The sequence below is a fragment of the Stegodyphus dumicola genome, chromosome 6, assembly GCF_044657685.1.
Source record: "Stegodyphus dumicola isolate Sdum_Otavi_A_Nest chromosome 6, ASM4465768v1".
NCBI lineage: Eukaryota > Metazoa > Arthropoda > Arachnida > Araneae > Eresidae > Stegodyphus > Stegodyphus dumicola.
Window position 1 is genome coordinate 76,594,580 of NC_140773.1, and position 27,498 is coordinate 76,622,077.

Here is a 27,498-nt window from a genome sequence, read left to right on the forward strand (position 1 = left end):
CAAATTACTTTCAATTTTATCAAGCATCTGTCTTAAATTAGAAGCAGATTCAAATTAAATTTAGAGCAATTAAATATTTCATTAATATAACTCGTAATAAGCAACCGTACGTTTAAAAAAAATGTTTTTTCAATGCCTCAAACTATTATATGTATCATTTACCGTAATTACTTGTTTTGCGTTACTCTTGAGTGCTGATTGAAGATAATATAATTTTTGTTGTTTTGACAACTGATCATTATTATCAATTAATGCCATAACCTGTGATTTGAATGATATCCATTCAGCATATAAACCTGAGAACTTGGGGAAATTAATTGACGGCAGTTTTACTTTACAGTTGCCAGAAGACGAACTACTTTTAACATTTGCAATAGAATTTGGATTGAGAAGTTTTTTAAAACTCGTATGTTTCGAGGTCAGTTTGCAGTTCATCAGGGCTTTCTTCAGGGGCTGGCAAGTCAGCATCTGAAAATGTGCTGTAGCATTCATTTCATAAGTCCTATAACTTAGAACATAGTTTGTCCACTGCTTGAAGCTTTTGATCTGTATTATCCAATGGCACTTTATCTTGTAAGAATAACTTTATTCTTGTTATCTGCAGTTTGATATAACCCCATTTTTGCTTAAAGACCTGTGAGATTTCAACAGGAGCCAATTTTCTGCTAATCATTTCGCTTTCAAATTATTTTTTTAAAAAAACAGTTTAAAGTTCATCAGGCCGACGTTGACCATCACCTTTCATGATATCCATCAAATTAGTAGACTGCTGTAATTTTCATAACACAAACTTTAATATACAGAATTGTTTTACAGTTACAGTAACATAATTTTGTATTGAAAACGGAAGAAACAAGCTCTCTTCATGGCTGCCCAGATGATCTCAATTGTGTGAATGCAGTGTTGCCACAAAAGTTAAAAAAATAAATGCTAGCCAGAAGAAGAACTTCAAATTCGTAACAGCCTTTTTATGAAGCACGAACAAAGTGGGTCGAGTACTGATTTTTCATTAAATAAAGATATGCCAGTTCCTTCATAATTTTACAGAAACAATTTGCGCAACTTTGGCAGGACCTCTGCCAAGTTTCTTGGTCAATGGGATAATACATAAGTACCTAGTTTTGTTAGAAAAAATTTACAATATGCAGTATTACTATAAAGTTGAGAGCTCCGATTGATTTTCTGTTTTGTTCTGAAATGTTATGTTTAATGAAATATGCTATTAAGTTCATTATGTTTAAGTTATGTTTACTGAAATATGAATATTAATAAAAAATTCTTAGTTTGTTGGATATTAAAAAGAAAAAGAAATGTTAGTTTCATTAGTGATTTCAGCTTAGATTATGAAAGAAAGCAAACCCTCAAACTCATATTTATAAGAAATTAAGATTCCCACTGCACAATTAAATCTCTACTAATCAAAATTGGTTTCATTGTACAATCAGTTGACAAGTGAGCTAACACAGTCTTGGAGAGCTAGCTTTAGAGGGAAGAAATACATGTATAATTTATCAGCAAAATATCAATCTTTCTAAGTCCATCCATTATTCTATGATACATGATGCTACTACATTTCAGAAAAGATGATATAATGAGGAGATGGTTTATAAAACATACTGATTGAGGCATAAACCTCCCAACTGAACTTGTTGATCAGTTAGAAATGATGATATAATGATGATATGATGATGATATAATGATGAAATAAAGATGATATAATGAGGAGATGGTTTATAAAACATACTGATTGAGGCGTAAACCTCCCAACTGAACTTGATGATCAGTTAGACAGGTATCAGTATTGGGCTGAGCCTTATTCATTGTAACAAAGCAATACATAGTTACTTTTTGGAATTTTACATGTGCCCTGCATAGTAGTGCCAAAAACATGATTGCATTAAAGTTGTTATACTAAGATGAAAGTGCCATCTCTGGGATCTTGCGTGGTAAAGCATTTGGCAACTGCTTCTGATATGAATGTCTATCAGATTGTACAAGAATCATTTTTAATTCAAGATAATGCATAGATCAGTATAAACTGATATTCATTTTGTTGAAGCAACATATTAAAATTGCAAAAATATGTGCGACATGTTAAAATTTATTCGTGTATATTTTTTGGTAATATATAATTTTTTATGATCATTATAGTTATGGAATTACTTAAGTTGTATAAGTAACAACTTTTACATTTCAGTCTGTTTACCAAGCTCATAAAGACTGGGTGTGTTCTTTAAATGTTCTGCAAGGAAATGACAAATTTGTTAGTGGCTGTAGGTCTGGGTACATTAAGTTATGGTTGAGCAATAAATGTGAAATGTTAGAAGAAGTCAGAGCTCATGGGTCTTCCATTAACAGCATAGCATCTAATAGTTCACTTATTTTCACAGCTTCTAGGTAAGTACTTAATTTTTTTCAATGCATTTTTGGGAAGAGGGGGAAATTTAACTTATTTGAATCATAGCATGCTTTCTTCTTATTTGAAAATCTGAATCTAAAACCCGTAAAAACAATATATCAAATGATTTGAGAATAATAATGTATATGCTATGTGTTATTTATAAAATTTGGCCATTGTTTGTTTGCATAATAATAGCAAATGGTTTATTACAGGGTTCGTATGGTCCTTAAGACTCCTTAGATTTTGCGGAATCGATTTTTGGTCCTTTAAAAGACCTTTATTTTGGCCAAAATCAGCAGAAGGTCCTTAATTTTAATCATCTGAAATTTCTGTCTGTTTTTACAACTGTCATTTTGAGTGTGAATTAGCATTTTGGAGGAATATTTTTTGGGATTCACTGCCGTATATATGGTTATCTTTTGAGAGGGTTCGTGAGTGATAATTTGTTTCTATTTCTAATATAAATGACTACTAATAATACTCGAGTTTCTAAGCAAGAAGTAAAACATAAGCATTGCAAAATTAATTTTTTCTAATAAACAGCTCTTAAACAACTTTTCGCTTTTGGGCATGTGAATTCTTTTATTAAACAGTTCTAAATTTGGCGACTTTTCAACATTTTGGCGATTTTAAGATTAGTTTCTATAAAAACTTTTTAATTCCGAGATCTGAGAATTTTTCGATGATTTTTTGCTTCCTTGTACGAAGTAAAAAGGAAGTGTTGTAATCGCGAAAAGTTTCAGGCAGCATATTTCAACGAATATATCCATTTTGACCACTATCGAATGCAATTTAACGATGTTTTTGCGTGATATTTGTACATAAGGACAGAATAAAATACTCTTTTCCTCCAAAAAAATTATAAAATTGCTTTAAAATGAATTCAGAAGAGAATTTTTTGTGGCATCTGTACGAACGTATGTACGTATCTCGCATAACTCAAAAATGAGTAGCCTCAGAACGTTGAAATTTTGTATATAGGACTGCTATAACATGTAGATGTGCACCTTGTATTTTGGTTGCATTTCAAATGCACCAAACGTATATAAATATATTTATATATCGGGTGGCCATAATTAAACTGACAGTGCTCACAGTGTTCTGTAGCACGATCTATTTGCGAGAATGATGCCACATTTTGTAGGAAGATTAAACAAGACAGGAGACGAAGGATTCTGCGAAAAAACAAATTAGTTCCAAAAGTCACCGCTAGGGGAATATTTGACTCTGTGTAATAGAAAATAGAGTGTTAACAAATGCAAATTAATACAGAATAAAATTACCTTTTATTATGCACATTTTCTGATTTAGTTCAAGTGCAATATGGCAACACTTTTTTAAAAGCATAAAATCTACATAAACACCGATAAAGTCTCATCATTTGCAATATCACGTATGCTGAGCAGAAGAAGAAGAATTCTTTCTTCAAATTTCACGTTGCATCCATTCGCACAGTGCCAGCTGCTTGGGTTTTAAAAGGCAGTGTGTTATGTTTCGAATCAATCGGATTGAAAGTTTATGTGCAATGTCTCCTTCTTTAGTCGAGCGTGCGTTACTGGTCGGATTCTTTTACCTCAACCAGTGCGACGCATCAGCCGTTCTTCGTGCTTTTAGAATGCACAAAAAAATGCATAAAGGTAACGGTCCTGTGTCAGTTAATGGGCTAAAAGCAATGGTTGCGACGTTTGAGAAAACAGGTTCTCTGAAGGTTCAGTCAGGCAGAAGACGAAAACCTGAACCACAGGATACAATCGAAGCAGTTGCCACGGCGATTGTCGACAGAGGCCCAGACAATATTGCTGCCACCTCTAGCGCTCGCGCAGTAGCTCGGAATATGGATATGCCTTACAGTACGGTACGGAAAATCTTACGAAAGATTATCAACTTCTATCCGTACAAGATTAGCCGTGTACAGGAGTTACTGTACCCCGACCATGATAAGCTATTGACTTTTGCTCTCACCTTTCTTGCCAGAATGGAGGTGGATGATGCTTGGCCGTGGAAAATCTTATGGGGAGACGAGGCCCACTTTTACCTGAATGGAACTGTGAATACCCAGAACTGCCAAATTTGGGATGACAAACCACCACATGCAGTCACAGCAGTTCCCTTACATTAACCAAAGGTAACTGTTTGGTGTGGGTTCACAGCAGAATTTATTGTAGATCTATTCTTCTATGAGAACATTACCCCGACAGGACCGGAAGCCTGTTCTGTTACCAGAGAGAAATATCGCCACATGTTGAACAGCTTTGTCATTCCGGCACTTCAGCAAAGACAATGATTGGGGGAAATCATTTTTATGCAAGATGGAGCCCTTCCACACGTAGCTGTACGGGTGCAACAGATGCTACAACAGAAATTCACAACAGAAAGAGTCATTAGCCGCTACTTTCCAACAGCATGGCCACCTCGGTCGCCTGATCTTACCCCATGCGACTTCTGGCTGTGGGGTTACCTTAAGTCCAAGGTCTATCAAGGAGTGCTCCAGGCCCTGGCTACTTTGAAGGATAACATATCACGGACTGTACGGGAGATTCCTGCAGACATGTTACTTTCTGCTGTTGTGCATACTGTGCACAGAATGCAATATGTGGTCCACAACAACGGCAGCCACATTGAACCTCATTTGAATGCAAAATAAAAGGTAATTTCCGTATTGATTTGCATTTGTTAACACTCTATTTTCTATTACACAGCGCCAATATTCCCCTAGCGGTTACTTTTGGAACTAATTTGTTTTTTCGTGGAATCCTTCGTCCTCCGTCTTGTTTAATCTTCCTACAAAATGTGGTGTCATTCTCGCAAATAGATCGCGCTACAGAACATTGTGATCACTATCAGTTTAATTGTGGCCACCCGGTATATATCCACTCTGTTATCCAGCTCAGTGATCTCAGTTTCTTTACTCTTATATGTTTGTCAGCATTATTACTTTGAATTTGACTGTTCTTGTTTAATTACGTCACTGTGAGCTGTAATTGATTTTGTTAGCAACAGAACATGCCTTTATGTTCTAATTAATTTTTAAATAAGAGGCTTATTCAAACCTTTGTCTGATATTGTAGTTAATTTCAGACATAGAGATAATTTGCTTCACGTCTGCCGAGTGTTTTGGACTATTTAACTTTTACCAGATCAATTAAACCCTCATAGGTACATTGTGGAGAGTTTGACAAGTTATGAGATAAAGCATGCAGAAACTAGCGAGAGCATTTGTTTGATTATTGAGACAAATCTCTAATTGTTAGAAAAGATGCTTAAAGAGAAGGAAATCGATATAAACTAGCCAAAATGTCTGGGAAGGCTTCAAATTAAAATGATGGATAAATATTTTGTTGAATATTGTTGTTACAAAACATAAATGTTTTGTAGCTTTTAATGTGTAATTATCGCAATATTGTTTAAGAATCTGTGTCATAAATTACATGCATTTTAAACTGTGAAATTTTATTAGATTTTGATTTTAATAAGGCTTTTTTAACAAATATTGTTAAAAAATAAAATTTAATAGTGGTCATGTAAATCCATAATGACTAAGGTTATCTAACTACCTAATTTAATTAATTATAACTAACTGCCTAGAAATTATCTCTACATATTGATGTGAGTTATTGCCTTTTATTAATAATCACTATGGTCACAAGATAAAATATAAAAATTCAAGTAAAACTTAATCTCTGCATCTAGTGAGACTTAAAGTAATACAAAACAACTTATCACCTCTGGTGCTTTAATAGCTTATTGGAACCTTAAAGTATATTAACTGGGTTACAACCTCTGGAACTCTACAGAAAGCTGACACTAATGCATCAAACATAGCCTAACTTTCAACACTTGCCAACCGTGCCTACATCAGGCGTTTCAGGTTTGTTTGAATCAGCAGGTCTCTCTCTCTAGGCAAGCAGCAGCGGTGACAACATTCAGCCTTTTGTTATGAATCATGCTGATTAGGATCTTATCTGTCATTTGAATGTATGCCATTTGACATAAAATATACCCGCTTATTTACTAAACTTCTAGACTGACCAAGTATGTGACAAAATGAGACATAAAAAAAAAAAAAAAATTAACATAAAGCTAATTGTTAGTAAAACGTAAATGTCATTTTTCTTCTTTCAAATATGACAACTATTATATGTGTAAAATATTTGATGCTACCTCATAAATTGTACAAAGTTTATTTTATTCTCAAACTTATTAACAATTATGTTAATTCATGTTTAGTAATAATGCATACTACTTAGGGATCTATTTTATTTTTTGGATGGTATTACAAAAGTGAAATTCAGGCATAGATAATATTTTCAATTGAATTCATCAAGTTCCTATTTGCTCATAGGTCCTTAATTTTTTCATTAATGGTCCTTAATTTCCGTTTGCAGATATGTGTATGAACCCTGTTATAATGTTTTAGTTTTTTATCGTGAATTTTTGCAGATATGATACTGGTTATGAGCTGATAGCCAATACCTTACTTTAGCTATGACAAAATCACTCTCTGTTGATGATTATGCAAGTGATTTTCATCAAATAAGCTGTTAGGAGCTGATTTCTCTTAGAGTATCCGTAGCCAGATATTCCTTGTGTGCTTTGCTGTTACTGATGAAAACCAAAGTTATTAATGTCAGTTGCATAAGATTTCATTAATATTTCAAGTGTTACACACTTTTCCTGTTAATGTGATTTGATAACTTAACACCATGATTGTTTTCATTGCAGTATTATAAAGGCTTTATCTGTAAAGTGACAGTCAAAGCCAGCAGAGTCATTATAGTCTTTCCATTATGAAAATTGTTTTCTCCTCTGAAAGTTTAAATACTAAGAATCACAGCACTACGTAAAATTATATAAATTGCACTTTTTTAAAATTATAAATTGCACATTCCTTCTAGTATAAGTATATCTATTTAACAACGTATTAGATTATGTGTGCAAAATAGTGGGAAAACTGGACTCATACTTTTCCTCTAAAAATATTAATTGAAATAATCCATATAAAGCAGAAAATGCATCTTCTAAATGAAGAGCCAGGATTTTAAGACTTCAGTGAAACTGAACTATTATCCCTTCTAGAATCTTAAGTAATTTAGGTTGATTTATTGTTTAGAGTTTGTGTTCTACTAATATATATTTTGTTTATTTATTTTAGCGATTGTACTGTGGGTGTATGGAGAATGATCAAAGAAAAACATTCCGGACTCAGGGTTCTAAGATAGGTCTTAAAGAATTTCTGAACTTTGGTTACATTCCATTTTAATACATTAATATGTGATATTAGTGCCTTAGCATTTGAATAGCCTGTACAACTTTTTATGTAGGTAATGTTGAGTTTGTAATGTTATTTTGAGACCTTCAAACACTAACTTATGTCACTGACTTATATTTACTGATAGCTTAATGGACTGCCCAATCTTCATAGGCACAGGCTAATAATTTTATATAATCAGAAGACTGAATTCAAATATTTTAAATTCGATATTACACGTAAATTGTATGTTTTAGGATTTTCTAGTTCTAAAATATTATTGCAACTTTAAATTTGAAATGCAGAAATGAAGAATTAGAAAAAACATTTAATGATTAAAATTATATGTAGTCAAACACTATTATAAGATCATACTTATAGATTAACAAAAGGGAGCTTATTTGTAACAATATAAAGACATATAATGATGATAATATAAAATATTAATATTGACACCAGTTAAAAATTTTAAGCATTCAATGTATAATTTATGTAATTAAAATTTAAATGTATGTTGATGCTTCATTTAAAATTTATTTACCTGATTTTTAGACAACATGGCATAGGAATTTAAATTAAATCAAAAACTCTCTGAAATTGACATAAATTTGTAATACATTATTATTTTTTTCAGTAAGAATTGAACAGCTCTAATAAAATAATACATTGTTTTCTTTCAGAAGAATTGAACAGCTCTGCATAAATTATTACCAGGTTTTGAAATTTTCTTTAATAGTATCAGATGTTGCCATTAAAAATTTTACATCTAAAATACTATCATTTTGCTCATTGGCAACTTTAAACCAAGTTATCTACATTACACATTCTGATCTATCTAAGCACTACTGTTGTATTTCTGAAGATGCTCAGCTGATTTACAAGAAGGAATATTGTACCTTCTTCCTCTACTTCTATTAACAAAATCATACATATGAAGCAATTCAAAATCAACTACATGAGTATCACATTTCAAGTTTTAATAATGCTGAATGCTACAACTGAGATGAAAATGCAAAATTATTTTTGTTGTTAAATCTGTAAAATGCAACTATTGCATTTTAATACAAAACTTATAATACACTGTTTGTGAGATTTGGCAACAAGAATATAATTCAGTTAAATTTGGTATGTGACCAATCGAACCATATGATTATCCACAATTAATAATGATGTTTTATTTCTTGAAAAATATTTATGAGAATTCTTAGTTGTACTTTTTTAAGCATATGCTGCTGTTATTTTTCTGCCAGGCAGCAGTGCAGTTTCTTTATTTTTTCCCTTTTTGTGTTAATTTTATACAAGTTATGTGGCTTGAATAACTTGCATGCTTTTGAAATGAATTTTCCCAAATTTGTAATACAGTTATCATTAGCAAATGGTCTTTATATATATATATAGAGAGAGAGATAGATAAGGTATGTTTCATGCGAAATTTTCAAATCCAGCCACTGTCAAATCCCCCTTTCCTAATTTTCTTGTAGCCAACAGGTATTTTAGCCACAAATGGATATCAGAAAATTTTGAGTTCTTTGAAATATTTTAACCACCATATTAAAAGTGTCCTCCTGCCGGGAAATGTTTCCTTTCCTCATTGCTGTGTAATGAATGGTTCAGTAGCTGAAATTTTGTTCTAAAAATTCCATGAAGTTTCAAGAATTTTTTAAAAAGCTGTTTTATTTTTTTTTACTTTCATGGTTTGCTAATAGATGAAGCTGCTATTTACAAAATTTAAAAGTTGAATGAAGGTTTATGTTTATGTGACTTTTTTGAACCAGTTGCTAAATTCAAAGTTTCAAAATATATTGTGTAATTTACTCTCCTTATTTATTGTCCTGGGCCAGATGTACATTACACGCAAATTGTAAGCCATTGTAAAAGGGGAAATTTTAAATACTTCAAGTAATTTAATTACCACAAAAATACTGAAACTCTTAAATATGTGTCTGGCTTATAAATTGGAGTGACCATGTATGTGATAGATTTGACCAAATACTTTTTAAGTATAGCACAACAAATGGGATTTTTTATCAGTGTTTGACTTTTTATTTCCCCAAGCTAAAAAAAAAAAAATCATATCTTTTTCTGCTACTAATGTATTAAAACATGCAATTTATGCTGTAAATAGTTGAATTTTCACTGTGCAATGATCTTACTAGACACACAAAAACTACTACAAAATAAATGTATTCTTGACATACAGCTCAGCTGCAATTGTACATCAGCCAACAATTACAGCTGATCATGTAATTCTTCTGGTAGCTTACACATAAAAAAAAAGTAAATAAAGGGAACAAATAGTTAAATTTTTTATAGCTTTTATACCTATGTCTATAATAGCTAAAACTAGTAATTTTGTTAATTTCATTCATTATTGAAATGCTTGGTAGAATTACATTTGGCCTGTAAGCCTAGGTTGGGTAACTCTGTTATCATTATAGAGTAACTTTTTTAGAACATATATATAAGTAGTTGAGATATATACATAAATAGTAATTGTTTTTTTATCTATAATTTTATGTTTCCCTAATTAAGTATTTATTGTTTTAGACTTAATAATTTTATTTATGTTGAAGTAAATATACAGGTATTCATAAGAATTTTCTATTCATTGATTTTTATAACATTTGAAAATCCTAAACATGTTTTACTATTAATGAAATAGTTTTTATTTTTAAACTAAGCATTTTTTACTATTGATAAAATAGTTTTTATTTTTAAACTTCAGATAGTTATAATATGTGATTATTTTTCACCCTTCATGTTACATTCATGAGAAAGGGGAAAATTATTATTTTTGGCATGTGATATTCTTGATTTTCACAGTATATTAAACACAAAATTTAACAATTGAGTACATGTGGATATAAAAATTGCTTAATGTTTTTTATTAAATGCTTAAAACCCAAATTTTATGTTCGATAATTTCAGTGTATAATTCAGTTACTAATGCAGGATATTAAATACATTTTTATAAAAGTAGCTAGAAATTACAATCTTTAAATTGCATATTATTACTATAAGGATTAACACACAATGTATGTGCCTTATATTTTTGATTACGTAAAAGTGCATATATTTTAGTGATGTTTTTATAGTGTCATTTTCTAAATTGTATAGTATAATTCAGTCTTGCATATTATTGAGTAAATTAAACGTCTCACAGTTTTCAGAACTTTGAAATGTGCGTTTATGTAATTTATCATTTTTTTGTGGTACTAATTATGCTAATATCCTGAAATACTTTTTATTTACATCTACAACGTTCCCATTAAATCTGACAACAGCAGAATAATTTTGTTCATGATCACTTACTCCAAGTCACGAATATTCCAGATTTGATGTCTTCCTTTACCCTAATGTTATGTGGCAGCTGTGGTGTAAACAAGCATTCCATTTCTTATAAAATAGGTTGTATTTTTTAATATGTATTTGTATATAGGAAGACTTATTTAAATAAAAATATTTAACATATATATATGATTTTACTGTTCTTTTACTGAAATTTTGTTTTCCAGCGACACAGGGATTAAAAAGCACATCTATATTTATTACTTTCACTGACACATACACATGATGTCAAACTGAATATTTGCCTTCAATGACAAGGTGAAACTGAATATTTGCCTTCAATGACAAGATCTTGGTCAAAAGTGAAATGGATTTAGGCAGTAACAATTCTGTGTTTTAAATAACTGAAAATATTAACATAATTGACATATATCTCCCCTTTTTTGCAAAAACTGGTCAATTCTAAGAAAAACACAGGGTACGGCAGGGAAACTTCCTTATTTGAAACGTGCGCCATCTAGCAACATTTATTCTGAGAAGGGTAGGGTGGCGCTCATTGAAAAGAGTGGTACCTAAAGTTTTATGTCATGTAGGTTTACTACCGATCATATCGATTTTTGAGAGAGGAGCGCACGTTCTCCATGGAGTCGTACTTTTCAACATGCTGCATTTTCATTCAGACAAATTGGCAGTGGTCCAAAAATTTAATCCATGTGATTTTCTTTCATCAATGTGATTCATTTCAAAAAATGTATGCAAAGCTGGTCTTGACAATACGCCTTTGTGTTCTTTAGCGATGAGGCTCATTTTCAACTTTTCGGTTGCAGCATGCATTAAGCAAAACATGCGATAATGAAGCGGCATGAATCCCTGAGAATTTCATGAGCGGCCCCTCCATACAGAACGTGTAACTGTTTGGTGTGCATTGTCCAGAATAGGCATCATTGGACCACGATTTTTTAGAGAACATTTCGCTGGACGCCTTTATCTCCTTACGAGGCGATTGTCAGTGGCCAGCGTGCTCACCTGATTTAGCTCGTGTGATTTCATTTTGTGGGGCTATCTGAAATCTCTAACGTTCAAAGACCACCCAACTGAAGAACAATATTCAAGCTGCTATTGACAACATACTCGTTGATATGCTGGTAAAAGTGGGAAGAAACTTCAAAACTCAACTATCTCAATGCATTGACCAGAATGGAGGCTACCTTAATGATATTATTTTTAAACCGTTAAAAAAAAAAAAAAAAAAAAAAAAAAAAAAATTGTCTCTCTATAACTTGGAAGAAAATTAAACTGATATCGCTTATACTATTTGTGTTATTCATTTTTAAAATAAGGCAGTTTCCCTGCCGCACCCTGTATAAACTTGCATCTTGATTTCACTAACCCTTTTATCAAGTCTTGCCTGGAGAGTCCAAGAAGGTATTTGCTGTACCTGCAGTTCAAGCAGATATAGCATCCTGCACATTTTCAGCCACGTTCAAGTCTAGTAAGTAAGCTAATCTATCCATCTAACTGATATCTTCTGTTACAAATTTTTTGGCACTATACACACTGGATGCAGATGAGTTCTGTCATGAATTATAAAAATTTTGGTCCAACAGCACTTTTAAGTGGCTTTACAAGACCTCACATATTTATGACTGGCTATAGAACTTCTAAAGATATGCAGTTCAATGACTATTTTTTATTATTCTATTCCAAATCAGTTTCCATGGAAATGGTATCTTTAATGAAAAAGGGAGGACAAATTGTATATTCTTCACTCCCTCCTACTCAGAATATGTCTAGAATCAAAGTTGAGACTATACCTGGTCCTTTTCAATACATTCCTTTCAGCTCCATTGAACAACGATGACACTTGTAGCCCTTTGAAAGATAAAGGGAGTGGAACATAATCCATTAATTTTCTCACATATTCATGCAGAATTAACTAGTTCAAACACTATGATCTCACACTATGAACTTGTTTAACCATAACTTGTATTATAGTAGTGGTTCTCAACCAGACGGGATTTCATAGTTTAAGAGATGGAATGCAGTCACCGTGGAGGTAAGAAAGGAAGGAGGGACCAACCCTGCACTATGAGTGAAACACTGCTCTGAGGTTTCAGTCTCCAGATGAGGTGTTTTTTTTTTTTTTTTTTGTTACATTCAAAAGCTCTCTTGCCAGTGCTTTGATGTTAATTCGACATCATTAATTCCATACAAATCAAAAATGGGACACTTCCGCATAAAAGAAATATTCATTGTGTGATGGATAATAGTAATTTGTTGAAAAATGCCTTATGGCACCTTTAAAATTGTATACGTCTTTCAATAATCTTGATAGAGTATTTGCTACTTTTATTTTATGTTTCAAATGCCAAAATGTTTTAAATAATTTTTTTTGTCATCCACATATTATTTTAACATGTATTTTTCAAAAATTTTTAGAGGAGAGGCTTTATAGTTGCTGATTTTAAACTCATCATTTTATTTTTATATAACTGAAAAATAATCACAAAATGTGTTTTAAGTCAAAAAGTTTGAAACTTGTTGGCTAAATGTAAATATAAAATTATGCATGTTAAAATATGTGTAATTAGGCACATAGGTCAGGTTAAGTTTTTATTAAATTGAGTAAGGCATGCAAGGGCTATCTACCTAAAGGAAGATTGCCATCGTGGGGGAATTTCAAAGAAAAACTTATCTTTGAGTAGGTATTAAAAATAATGCATATTTTCATTCAAAGTATATTTATACATATTTTTATGTTAAAATTTTGGGTATATGCTAAATTATTGTAAATTACTTTTCTCGAAAAATATAGTGAATGCACAGAAATTAGATTTGCACATGCAGAAAATGAAAAATACGAAATACATATGGGTATTATTAGTTTACTATCCTGAGTTATGCATATGCTTGCAAAAAGCATGTATCTGCCTTTAACAAAATACATAAATATTTATAAATGTATTTGACATGAAGGATTTATACATGCATAAACTCCTGTAAAAGTTACTGCGAAGAAATCCAATTATTAAATTAGTCTAAATTTATAATGATTATAAATATTACCTAAATATATAAACCTTAACATTGAATTGTAAACATAAATTGAAGACAAATACGTTTATAAAACAAGCAAGAAATTCTTACTGGAAAGCAATCTTTTAAAAGGTTTTGTAAATTGTATACTTAAGGAACTAATAAAGAAGAGTTTTGGAATATGTATTGTTGAAATTAAGGGTAAAAAAAATCTGATAAGTATAATTAACCGCTTCCCTTACAAATTTTTTGAAAAAAATTGCAAAAAATCATCACATTTTATTATTAAATACAAGGAAAGAAAACAAAATATATAGGCTTTAAGTTGAATTTTTAATTTTTTTACAGGTGTAAAAGCATTTAGTTTTAATATCAGTTTACTAAACCAAGTTATCTTGGGCAAATAAAAAAAAATTAAATATTAATCATTATATGATAGTTTTTGAAACAAGCGACAACACAAAGTGATACTTGACATTCTATACACTGGTATATTGTCTCTTTTCTTACTGGCTTACCTCTGGATTCTCTTTTAGGAGAGCACAGAGAACATTGTCTCATTGGATTTGATTTTTTTTCAGTAGCGGGAATAACATCTGGAAAATGCCTTGAGGTTATCATCACTATCTGAAAAATCATCAATTTCGCTATCTTGCATCATTGCCATTATTTTACTTTTTTTCAACGCAATAATCATTCTTTACACATTACTAATCCACAAGCCGATGTATACTAGACAATAGGGAAAACACATCATCAGTCCCACCAAAAAAACCAACAAAACTTGGCAAAGTGCCAATAAATGCTGAATATTTCCTCCAAGCCAAGTAAAACCGTGATAAATCGAATCATACTGACAAATTCCTCTTTGCCCGAGTTTTCTCGGGATAATAATGCAAGCAGTTAAAAGAATTATTCCTTTACATTCTATAATAATTCAGTTACAAGTTTTAAATATTTTTATTCTCTTACAGAAATATCCAGAGAAAGTTAAGTACATGGAAATCAGCACCAATATTTAACGTATTTATTAAAATAAAAGGTGCTCTAATTTGAAATGGACAGAATAGAGCATTAATTATAAATTGACTTAGATTTTTCAGTTTAAAGATGCTTCAGAAGCTAAAAAATCATGTCATATTTGAGATATAAATAGAAAAGAAATAATGGATAATTTTAATATTCATAATACAATAAACTTTGATCTTAATTTTTGTAATCCTTAACCAAATAAAATCGAATTACCTTAATTTTTTTTTCCTAATGTAATTAACGAAAAGTTGATAATATTTCATTCAAATTAAACGGTTCTGTGAAAAGTATAGCATTTAATTCCATTCAGAATGGAATGGTGTTTAAAAATGCATGCTTTTCACATATTTAGGACTCTGAAATAGCATACAAAAAGAAAATGCATACATTTATATGTATATTTACAACACAATTGCAAAATATTTACATCTGATTGTGTCAAAACCAATTGATCTTATAATGGTAAGTCACTGAATGTTTTGGTCGCCACGAAGGGATTGCCAGTACTTACACAGTGTATCGAGAAAAAAACTGGTTAGGGCTCTCCTCTTACTTCCTACCTCCATGGAAGTCAACCTTTTATTGAACTGTCAAGTATTCATTTCTAGTTTATGAACTTAAAAACTTTTATTCAAGTTTTGGTATTTACCAACATTTTCTATACTTTTTGTTATTTAATCTATTAAATAAGTTAGAAAATAATCCAAATCGAAAAAATGTAAATTTGTAGTCTTCAAGTTTGGAAAGCAGTGGCGAATCATCATCTCACAATGGTGAAAGGGGTGCCAGGGGGGCTCAGAATCACTGTGTTAAAAAAAGCAAAATGTATACGATGATCCAGTTTCCATTTAATTGAAGTTTATATGTTGTTTCTCATATCAGTAATATAGGGAAACTAAACTATTTCTTTTTGGAAAAATCCCGTTTATTTCAAATAATTTTCAAATATAAAATTCCAGTGCATTATTCTTCAATTAAATAAAAAGCTTTTTACGTTGTAGTGAAGAGTGATATATCTTTTATTTCATTAGAATCAATTGATAATTATAACCAGAGGAAGTGATGAGAAAAGAAATAATTAGAAGAAGAGGGAGGGAAAAAATACGTGGTTTTATGTCTGAAGAATATTCGACTGTCAATTTAAAATTCACGAGTAATAAGAACACACTTTCCAGAATATATAAAAAATTAAAATTTTATAAAAATTAGTTATACCTAAGTTAAACAGCCACATTAATTATTAAATGTAATGTTACTATTGTTAAATTACTGGAAATATTTATTTCTACTGAAATACTGCTGCTAAATTTGGTATATTTACTTCTGGCTTTAAGCATTGTAAAAGTTTGGCCATCTTGATATAGTCTATTGGACTGATGCCAAGTGCCAAATATTTTTTTTGTCCATTTTAATTATTAAATAATCAGTACTATATACTTGTTGCTGTAACTGGAATCCGAAACTCAATGGCTACAACTCCAAAGTTAATAAAACTGACAATCTATGTGTCATATCACTTAATCCTTTCCTGAAAACGAACAACTGTATGAATTCTAATTTCATAATATTGCTCCACTTTTTGATATCAATATTTCAAAATTAGTATAAGTTTATAATCTGTGAGATCATGCATCTTAAATATGGTTTTGTAATCTTTATAATGCATGAATATATTTTTAAACTCACAAATGTAATAATTTCAGATTAATAATACCTACAATGAATATATTTAATACCGTAATTTCCGGAAGAAAGGCCGCATCAGCGTAAACGCCGCACTCGAGAAAAATGGCAGGAAAAAAATTAAAATTACACAGAAATGCAGCAATAGATTAAATTGCGCGTGACATCATCGTGGGCCGTATAGATGCAAAAACTCAACCTAAGTCCTGATATATGACATACCAGTTAAGAAAAATGCATGAAATGAAACCATAACTCAAAAATAAATTAAAGGTAAGAAATGTATAGCTTCTGTGCCGTTTAGAGACATTTTCAAAAATTTTCCGCTCCCTTCTTACTTCAAAACTATTCAAGAAGTACTTGTACCCAAACTGATGGGATCTGTATTTGGCAGAATGCCAAGAAAAATCCATTTATGCTGAAGGGGAAATACGTCAGAGTTCGTTATTGCGAGGCAGGTGGAGTCGTGTCCGCCTTTGAAAAAAATTGCAGAAAAGGCAGGGGTGGGGAGAGGATGGGTTCTGGAAGATTCATCGAATAGCAGAGAAGAGAGACTATTCAAACTGATGAGAATGTTGATTTGAAAGGGGGAAGAATGTTATTGTTCCGAGATCTCGTTTAGGGTGAATAAGGCATGTAGGTCCGTTCAAGGGAAAGAATGTAAACAAAATAACGTTCGCAAAAAGCAACTGAGTGGTCTTTTGTGTGGGAATAGCACCAGTCTATGCACAATGACAAGGCCATCCAAACTATGACCATCCTAAAAATATTTTATTTTTAGTGCACGTAAACGCCGCATGGGTAGAAATGCCGCACCCGCTGAAAATTTTAAGTTTTAAACACGTATACGCCGCGGCGTTTCTTCCGGAAATTATGGTAAATAGGAGAAAAAAGAAAATACATTTTCAATGTAGTAAATTAACTAGGAAACTTTTTCATAACTTTGCAAGTTTAATGAATAACTCTTATTTCATATAAATTATAAATACTGACTGATTTATTTATTTTTACTACAGATTAGTTATATACATTTTCCACAAAGTAATATGTTACATGATAAGAATGGAAAAATCTCAGTGCTAACATTTATACCTAGGATAATTACAATAGTAAATGAAGAATGGAAGGATGATCACCTAATCATTGATGTAGAAATATGGGATGCAAAAATGTATATTTAAAAACAAATCAATTAAAAACTTATGCTTAAAAATATTTTACATTAATTGCTTGTTAAATTTCAAAAATATAATTTACATAATTAAAATTAGCATTAAGAAATAAACTTCTGATTATGCACTTCTAAAACTTTTCAAATTCAAAACAGTTTAACAAAATGCATGAACTGAAATCTAAAAAAAAAAATCTGAATAAGTAGAAAACAAAAATATTATTATTATTTGAGCCATTTTCTTTGAAAGTGGTGTAAGTACACAGTTTTGACAAAAGTTAGTTAATAACAATAAATACTATCTGCTATGAGCTTTTTATCTATAAACAGTCCCCTGCCCAAAAGAATCCTTCAAAATGTTCATCATTTTGTCAATATAAATTTACATAGTAAGTTAAGTTACAAATATAATTACTTTGCAAGTAGTTAAGTCCACTTTCTGCAGAGATGAAAAAATTTACTTCAAAAATTATATTGCATAATTTCTCTACTTCGTTTTTACGTGTGTAGTAACACTATTAATGACAAAAATTTTCATTCTTTCACTGGAATTTTGGTAATTTGTCCGTTTTTTTGCAGAGTAAAATACGTAGTAATGTGTTTTGTTTGTGCACTTAACTTGGAGTAAATAAGTACGATTACCTCTAAAATTACCAACTGTTAATTTTATATAACAAGTGTCATTTTATGTAATATTCAAAATGGATAATGTCACCTTAGAATCGGGCAGTGATTAAGATAGGTATTTGTAAAATAAACTTTTATTTTGATAATTACCTTTTACATTTTAATGTTTCATTATTTTATAGAAATCATCCCAATAAATAGAAACCAAAAATAATCTTGGAATCATTCTAATGAAAGCAATATCTATTTAATAAAAAATTGATTTGATTAATTGAAATCCCATATTTAATATTTCATAAATGTATGATTTTCACATTTTGATGACTTTGAAAGAGGTATACGTCCATTCAAGTTCATTAAAAGTATATATATATTTTTTTTTTACCTAATACTTTACAAATTATCACATAATAAATTTAAATCAATTTAATATTTTTAAAAAACATAAAATGAGCATATTAGCATATACCAATATTTTTCAAACCATTCAAATAAAAACCTTTAAATATCTCCATACAATATAAAATGGACTTGCATCACTTTGAAAGAAAAGGCTCATTTATGAATAAATTTCAAATAACAACTTTATGGAATATTTTATAGATACGATAAGTTTATTCTCAAATTCACTGTACATTTTAGCTAAAATACTTTTCAGAACTTAATTCAAAAATTCCTTCTTTTTTTTAGCACTTCAAATATGAAAATTATTTAGAAAAATACATGCTAGTTAGTACATTCCAAATATCCTCATTTGATCAAAACTGGCAATTAACATTTTTATTCCTCAAAAATTTAGTTGTTTAATGGTGATATAACATATTCACAAAATTAGACAAGCAAAAATGTACAGTAATGCAATATTTACATAGACGTTGAAAATTCTCGCAATCAGACACATTTATTCAAATTTGTATCTGAAAATAATTACATTAATTGAAATAGATTCAATAATAATACTGCCATGAAGAAAATGGGCCCAGGTTATGGTCAAACTATAAAAAAAAAAGTTTGCTATTTAATTCAGTAAACTCTTTACATACAAACTATTTCTAGGGCAGAAAAGAAAGCCATTGTGGTTCAATTATTTTAAAATTAAAACAAATCATACATTGATATAAGACAATGTTACAAAAACATAAGCTACAGTATCAGAAGAGAGATCATGTACAGATATTCTTACTGTATATTAAACTGCAAGCAACAAAGTTATAATTCGTGATTCATTTTTTAAACAATTAACTACTCAGTTTTAAGCCAGTGTCATTTTTAAGATCATTTATTATTTTTTTATATTTTTCAATATCTGAAGATATCTGGGCTATTTCTACATCAGTGAGCTGTTCATCACTGCCAGCTATTTTATCTAAAAAAGCTGGATTATCGTAGTTTGATGTATCCATGCCTAGCCGAGCTACAACATTCTTTAACCATTCAACTAAATCCATTGGTGTGGTATCAATTGTTGGAGGGGGCAATGGTGGAAATTTTTCTTCCCATGTCTGGGATTGGATTCTTTCTTTTGAAAATACACTATCATTAGTAGAGAGGTTAGAATTCCACCCTATTTCCTCAAATTTCTTAGACATAAATAATGAGGAGCTTTCATTAGATTTCATTGAACTTTTTTTATTTTTTAGTTCCTTTATGCCTTCACGAATATAATTCTGAAAAAAATCTGAAGATGTTTGTAAATATGGTTCTATGTCGGCCTCAGGGTGTTTCTGGGTAAATTCACATAATTCAGCAAGACCTTCTTGGGTTTGTTCTTTACTACCTATCTTTTTAAATATTTCAGTGAGAGCTTCATGAGTGGATTTTGAAAGTTTTAATGGGGAAGATTTACTTCGCTTGTGACGATTCCCACCTGCATTATCATCAGGTGCTGTACTTTTATGAGAGGATTTACGATTGTCATCTTTGATTCTATCAAGAAGCTTATGCAAATAATTCAACAAATCTGATTCTTGCCGATCTGATATTAATGACAAATGTTTCATAATGTCTTCGCCTTTAATTTCAACAAGCTTGTATAAAATGGTTTTGATAGTCCTTATTGGGGTGTCATCTCGTCTCTCTTTCCAGGTGGAAGATGGATATGTTTTTAAAAACACATGAATATCTAATACAATTCTATCAATATTCAAATCATTTATAACATGGCGAATTAATCGAATCATTTTCCATAAGCATTTCATGACCAAATCAGTGAAACGGTCTGAAACATTAGCACTACCAACACAATCGTGCAAAAGCTTTATTAAAGCACTTAAAACATGAGTTGGGTGTGATTTCTGAAGAACTCTCATTATTAGAACATTAATTACTTTTACTACTTGTGCACCTTCTTGCAAATCATCCAAGCGGTTATCGAGCATAACAGTAAGAAGATGGGGTATTAGATCCCTAAGAACATCTCTACTAGCCTTTCTGGCCAAAACAGGATTTTCAAATAATGTTACTAATGCCACAGTTACACATCTGTACAAACGAATGACATCAGCTTTACAAATATTTTCATCTGCCATATGTTTATTATGAGCATAACGATACTGCATAGCTCCCATAACTAATAACTGATCAACTCTAGGTCCCAAAACTGTAATAGCTTGTTCACTTTGTTTAAGTACTTCTTCAACTTGAGCAAATGCTTCAACTACAACAGGAATTTCCTGAGCAGCCAACTGAGCCATAACGAGATTAACTGCAGTATTTGCTTCAGCTGAATTATTCAGTAATTTTAGTGAAGATGCTGGTGGCCTCAGCCTTGTTCGTGGAAGCTGAATGTCAGGTAAACTGAGTATTTCATCAGCATTAACTGGTACAAGACCAGGTAATTTTATTTCTGTTTGCTTGTGTCTGAACATCTGCTCTATGTCCTCAGTTTCAAGTCGAAGAGGACCAGAAGGTTGAGCAGAAGCAACTACTTCTGATACCTTAGGCTCATCTTCTGCTGGTCCAAAAGTGTTATTCATAGATTGTGAAGCACTAAACTTTTGAGTGATCACAGGTGTATTTTCTACTGGTTTCATGCTTTTAGTTTTAGCACTACGTTTAATACGTTCTTCCAGTAAGCTCATATCTTTGTCAGAAAGTTGCCCGACATATTTATATATTTTTTCACCTTCAATGAAATAAGCTTGCACAACACAATTCAAGGATGCATTTCTTACACTGTTGTCACGATCTGATATCTGACGAGCAATTTCCTTCAGAGCTATTGCTGGGGATGGCTGACAGACATTTAAACCATACGATTCTATCATCGAACCTAATTCTTCAAGGCATTCTGCTCGTTGCCTTGCATTTTTTGAACTTAATCCTTGCATTATATAAGAAAACATTTTACTATATGGATAAATTTTACCAATAACTTTAATAATTTCTCTAACTCCTTTACGGACAGCATCTTTTGGATCACCTATTTTTAGAATGAGATAAGGAACAAAAGATGCAGCTTCAGCTTCTAATAAGCGATAATTTATACTTAAAAGTGATCGAAATAATGCTAATAAATATTCTAAACTTTTGATTAAAACACTAGGATTCGTATCAAAAAATCTCAAAGCAAGCCATTTCAATATTAGATCTAAGTTTGCTGCAGATGCTTCCACACTGTTCTCAAGTGACTCAATTAGCAAATCAATAGCCTTTATGTGAAATTTAAAATCATTGTGAAAACAGTGAGAAATTAATGTTTTACTCCAGTTTGCAGCAATCATTTGATCTTTCAACTGAATGTAAAATTCTTCTCTAGGATTAGTGAAATTCCATTTTAAGACTTTTAAAGCTTTTTCATCTAACAACCTTTGATCTTTCATATTGTTAGCTACAAGAGGTGGTGATATATCAATTTCTTCTTCTTTTTTTCCTTTGCTAGTTCCTGGAGTTTTCAAAGCAAGTTTAGATTTAGATGTACTACGATGCAATTTACCTTTTACAGCATCTTCATTACTAACCGTCTGAGGAGGTGATGTTCTTTCACTTGGCAAGGGAACTGAGCTTTTAGATTGTTTAGGTTTACTGCTAGGTTTTTCTGGTAGACTCTGGCGAGCTTTCTCCAACTGAGACATAACAGTTGCTTTTGAGGCAGGTTTTAGTTTTGTTGTAGCTCTAGCCATGGATTCATAACCAACATGCATCATAAAAGGTAAAATGCACTCTGATGCTTTCTTTCTCACATCAGCATTACGATCTTCTAAGCAAGTATATAAAACAGGTAAGCAGATATTTAAATCAGCTGCAGGTAATGATGTAACAGTTGTCATTTTCTCTGTTAACCACGAAAAGAGTTCAATCCTTAAAAAGGGATTATCTGTTCGGAGAACGTCATAAATCATCTCACCTTCGAATAAATTCGCCAATGGGCATTGATCCATCCATGAATTTAGACACTGAAGAGCAGCAGCTCTGACATGAGCTTTGTTATCTCCAAGACATATAAGTATTCCTGGTGCAAAATTTCGTATTTGCTTTGAACAGTTGCTCCCTAAGGATGTACCTAGCATTTGGCATATGTTTAAAGCCTGCAATGCAAGTTTTTTGTTTGTATCTGCTAATCGAGGTCGCAGTGCATTAGGTAAATCTCCTAAGTTTGGAGATACAAATTTTGCTTCACTAATGATATTGGAAATTTTCTGCAAAGCATCACTTCGTAAATGCCAGTCTTTATCTGATAGATCAGACAGTAATTGAGAAGTAATCTGATTACTTATATCAACCCGAGGCATCATATCTGAAAGATTAACTTGGGCGTTTGATTTTGAACATTCTGTAGCATCTCCAGATCCAGATAATTTGGCAGACTTTCCTTTTTCTGGAACGGGAGGTTTTGCATCTTTTATTTTATCAAATTCAGAATCTATCTGTTGCAACAAAGCTGGCTTTTCATCTTCAAAGAAAGCTCGGAGAGGTTTTCCTACATACATATACATTACTCCAATAAGAGATAATGCAGCATTTCTGACACCAGGATTAGTTGAAGAAAAAGCTTTTTTCAGATGATCTATAACTTCTTTCATCTGAATTCTTAAGCCAAATAACTTAATTGCATTGGACATCCAAAGTAAAGCTTCCGATTGATTTTTTGGATTTCTTTGGTTAAAGGCTAAGTTTAAAACTTCAAGGCTTATATATTCAAGACTAGTTGCTCCTGCCAGAGCAGTCAAAGCTGATCCGGCATATCCACCATTCTTAGCATCTCCAATTTTGTCAACTATATCAGACAAACAACTTTCAATTGCAGTATGAGATATCTGTGCGTTTTCAGCAATATAGGTTAAGATTTCAAATCGAAGTTTCAAAATCTGAAAGTTATTCTCTTTAAAGCCAGGTTTTCTAGCCAATAATTTTATAAGAACTTGTGCAGGTATGTTTCCTTTTTCCATAGCTGAAACAACTTCAAAAAATTTCTCTACAGCAGCTAATCTGTCTTTCCAATTAGAGCTACTTAAACCAGCTATTACATGATCAGGTAAGATAGCAGCAGCTTGAGCCAAAACTTCTTCCTCTGAAAGTTCTTGTTCCTTGAATTCAGGTTCAATGGTGTCACCAACTCCTTTTTTATTAGCTCCGGACCTTACAACACGTGAGGACGCAGTAGCAACCTTAGTTTTGACAGGACCAGCAGAAGCAGGTTTTTTAATTCCTCCACTAGCAGACTTGCTAACTGTTTCTTCAGGCATTACTTTTACAACACTTGGTTTTACAGGTGCTGAAACAGGCTTCTTCTCAACAACTGCCACAGTTTTGGCTGTTACCACAGCTTTATCACAAAAATCTTTAATTTTACCCATTTTGATTGCATCAACTTCCTGTAGAAATGGTGACATAGTACGTTCCCCAACAACTTTTAGAGCTGTACCTAGAGCTTCAGCAGAATTCTCTCTGACAGCAGAATCAGTATCATTAAGTGTTTTTAACAGACACACTGTAAATGCTTTAAGCAGTTTTTTATTCAACTGGGTGGAAGAACATGCAGAAAAGCAACGTGTTAGAAAAGAACAAGTTTCAGCTTTCACTTGAGGATTTTTACTATCCAGTGCAGTCTGAATGTCTTCCTGCATTATTTCTAAAGAACTAATACTATATAGTGCATCAATAGCTTCACGAAGAGCTGATACAACATTTTGCTTCTTTTCTTTAAATTTCTCGAATATTGCTGGAACACATGCTGAAGCATATGGCTGAAATTTTTTCCTTAGACCAAGAACAAGGTTTGTTAAACATTTAGTTGCCAAAGCAACTACTAAAACATTAGAGTCCTTAGTAATGAATTTTTTCAATGTCCGAACAAGATCACCATAATCACCAGGTTCTAATTTAACATTTGTTGTTAACTGCAATAAGATTTCAAGAACTTCTTTACGCTCTTGCCATTTTTTGGCTTCACACTGTTCATAAAAGTTTTTGGGTAGTTTTGAAAGAATATCAACTTCTGTCATTAAATCATAAGGATCAACTTGTACAGGAGCATTTTCTTCCAAATCTTCCATTTCCTCTGCTGCTTCACCATAGGTTTCTTTCTGTTTGGCCATCTTTTCTTGTTGAGATTTTAAAAACCTAGTAGGTGATATTCTTTCACCTCCAACTTTTTGAAATTCATTTTCTAATTCAGTAAGCGCAACAGGTTTTAATGTCTGCAACTGTGGTTTAATAGCATCTCCCACCCACCGATATATTTCAATACACAAAAGCTTTGACTCTTCTCGCACACTTTTATCTCTATCTTCTAAAAGCTTTGGCAAGACTTTAACGAGAGGTTTCACGGTAATGACTTGAGAACCAAATAAATGCAAGGATTCATGTAATGCCATTACACATGCTGATACAACTTTAGGTGATTTATTTTCAAGTCCTTTCACCAATTCTTCTAAAACTACATCTTGTTTTTCTATCTCTATATACATTAAAACTATTTCAAGAGCTAGTTCCCGAGTTTTTGCCCGAGGTGAAGAAAAACATTTACTTACAAGTCCACTCATTACATCACTAACTGTCTTGGAAGCACATGCTGCATTCTCTATAAATGCCAATACTGCTGCTAAGCCTTTCTCTTGTGCCACAGCATTGCTATCAATAACAAATTTTTTCAACAAACCCAAATATTTCATGAATTCTGCACTTTTTTCATCATCCTGTGTCCGGAACAATTTGGCAGCATCCTCATAACCACTTAATCTTGCTTTCCATAACTTGTGTTGGCACCTGTCTTCAATGGATAATTTCAAAAAATCATTTTCTTCCTCCATTTTTTTACAAAAACTAAAAAAAAAAAAAAAAAAAAAAAAAAAAACTTAACTACATGCACAAACAGAATATATACTCAAGCAGTGAATCTGAAAATATACATATATGTAAGATAATGTTTCAATTCCATCTGTAATAATTCTTAACATCTTTTTAATTTATTTATAACTTTTTTGGAAGAGTGCTACTTATAAATTAATGGTTACTACACACTACTTACAGTGGGTCTTGTAATTATCGCCCGGTTTCAAAAAGAATAACTTACAGAGCTGGTTGCAATGGATACATCATAGTTGGAAAAATAAATAAATAAATAAAAAATACCATTCAGAATGAACAGGGTCAGTTCATGCTTTGAAAAAGGTACTTTAGTGAAAATAAAACAGTTTATGATGTGATGAAGACACAAAATGAAAGATAGCAATTATGCACAAACTTGGATGTAATTTGTCTGAAAACGTTGTCACTATGAATAATATATGGAGTGATGATAAGTGACAGAATTGTCCATAGACTGTTTCAAAAGTTTCATTTCAATAATGTTCACCTTGATTATAAGATAAGTTTAACTTTTTTATTAATTAAACATGATAAAACCTTTAATGAAGAGTTGATTAACTGTTTGCATGCGAGACGGAATTAAGGTATACATTAGAAGGAAATCAACATTACATAAGCTCAGTGCCTGTTGTGTCACCGCACAGTTTTCAGACATATTGATCTCTAGGCTATACATGAATTCACTGAATATCAACAGATGCAGCATCTGGAAGTATGTACTGCTCTCCAAAATCATGAAGCCTAGCCTTCTACATCCAGTTCTTAGAGTAGATGGGAAAATTGATGTTTTATGATATTCTGTGTTGTTCACAAGAAAATCAACACCACTGTGTAAAATGAAATCACTGCAACAAACATCCAAACCCAGTCTACATCTATTGAAGTTCTTGATATTTATAAGGGGTCTACTAAAATTGTAATGCAATGTGAACTTTTGCCCTGTGATCAAACAATCACAAGCAACTAGAATGTTACCATAAACTATACTGTAAAAAACATTACTCATTTTTTGTTGCAGACTATAAGATGAAGCCAGATCACATACGTCTATTGGAAGCAAAAAAAGAAAAATTTGGGACTGATCATCTCACACATTCACCAGAATTGTCTCCCATCTCAGACTCTTACATGTTTTGCTACTTGAACACTCTCTCTAGGGCAAATACCTGTAGTTTGCCAACCAGGATGCTTTAGCATACAAGGTTCTTCAATAAGTTCGTGGAGCGCCATCTATTTGTCAATATCAGACCTAAAACTTTGACGCCATTTTCATATTTGTTCTTTCTTAGGAACACGTCAAAAGTTTCATTTCGATCTGTTAATTTATTCATTGTTTAACCGCCCTTTATATCTAATGTGTTGTGCCTTTTTTCAGGTATGATAAAATTGAGCAACTTGCAGTTATCAAATTCTTTGTAAAGAAAGGCTTAAAGGTAATGGAAATTCATACCGAAATGGTGAATGTGTTGGGTTGAATCTGCTCCTTCAAAAACAATGGTTTGCAAGTGGGCTAGTTTATTCAAAAGTGGTCGTACGTGAGCAATATTTTGAGTGTTAATTTGGATTTCAAAAAACTCTGTGCAAAATGGGTGCCACATTCTCTAACGATGGAGCAAAAACACATTTGTATGCGACTTTGCCAGCAACATTTGGAGCGTTTTAAGAAGAATAAAAGCGACTTTATCCGTCGATTTATCACAATGG

At 31.8% G+C, this 27,498-nt stretch overlaps 2 protein-coding genes across 3 annotated transcripts in view; one reads left to right on the top strand and one right to left on the bottom strand.

Annotated features, from left to right (window-relative positions):
* Positions 1-11,122, top strand: part of LOC118197042 (kinesin-like protein KIF21A) — a 250,282-nt gene extending 239,160 nt beyond the window's left edge. The window contains exons 34-35 of the mRNA XM_085818558.1: positions 2,198-2,397; positions 7,554-11,122. Of these exons, the coding sequence (XP_085674684.1) occupies positions 2,198-2,397; positions 7,554-7,620 (267 nt within the window). The 3' untranslated portion in view covers positions 7,621-11,122. The remainder of the gene's footprint in view (positions 1-2,197; positions 2,398-7,553) is intronic.
* msps (msps cytoskeleton-associated protein 5) overlaps positions 9,585-27,498 on the bottom strand; it is a 42,349-nt gene continuing 24,435 nt past the window's right edge. For both annotated transcript variants that reach the window (XM_035366498.2, XM_035366497.2), the window contains one exon: positions 9,585-25,749. In XM_035366498.2, the coding sequence (XP_035222389.1) occupies positions 19,725-25,736 (6,012 nt within the window). In that variant the 5' untranslated portion in view covers positions 25,737-25,749 and the 3' untranslated portion in view covers positions 9,585-19,724. The remainder of the gene's footprint in view (positions 25,750-27,498) is intronic.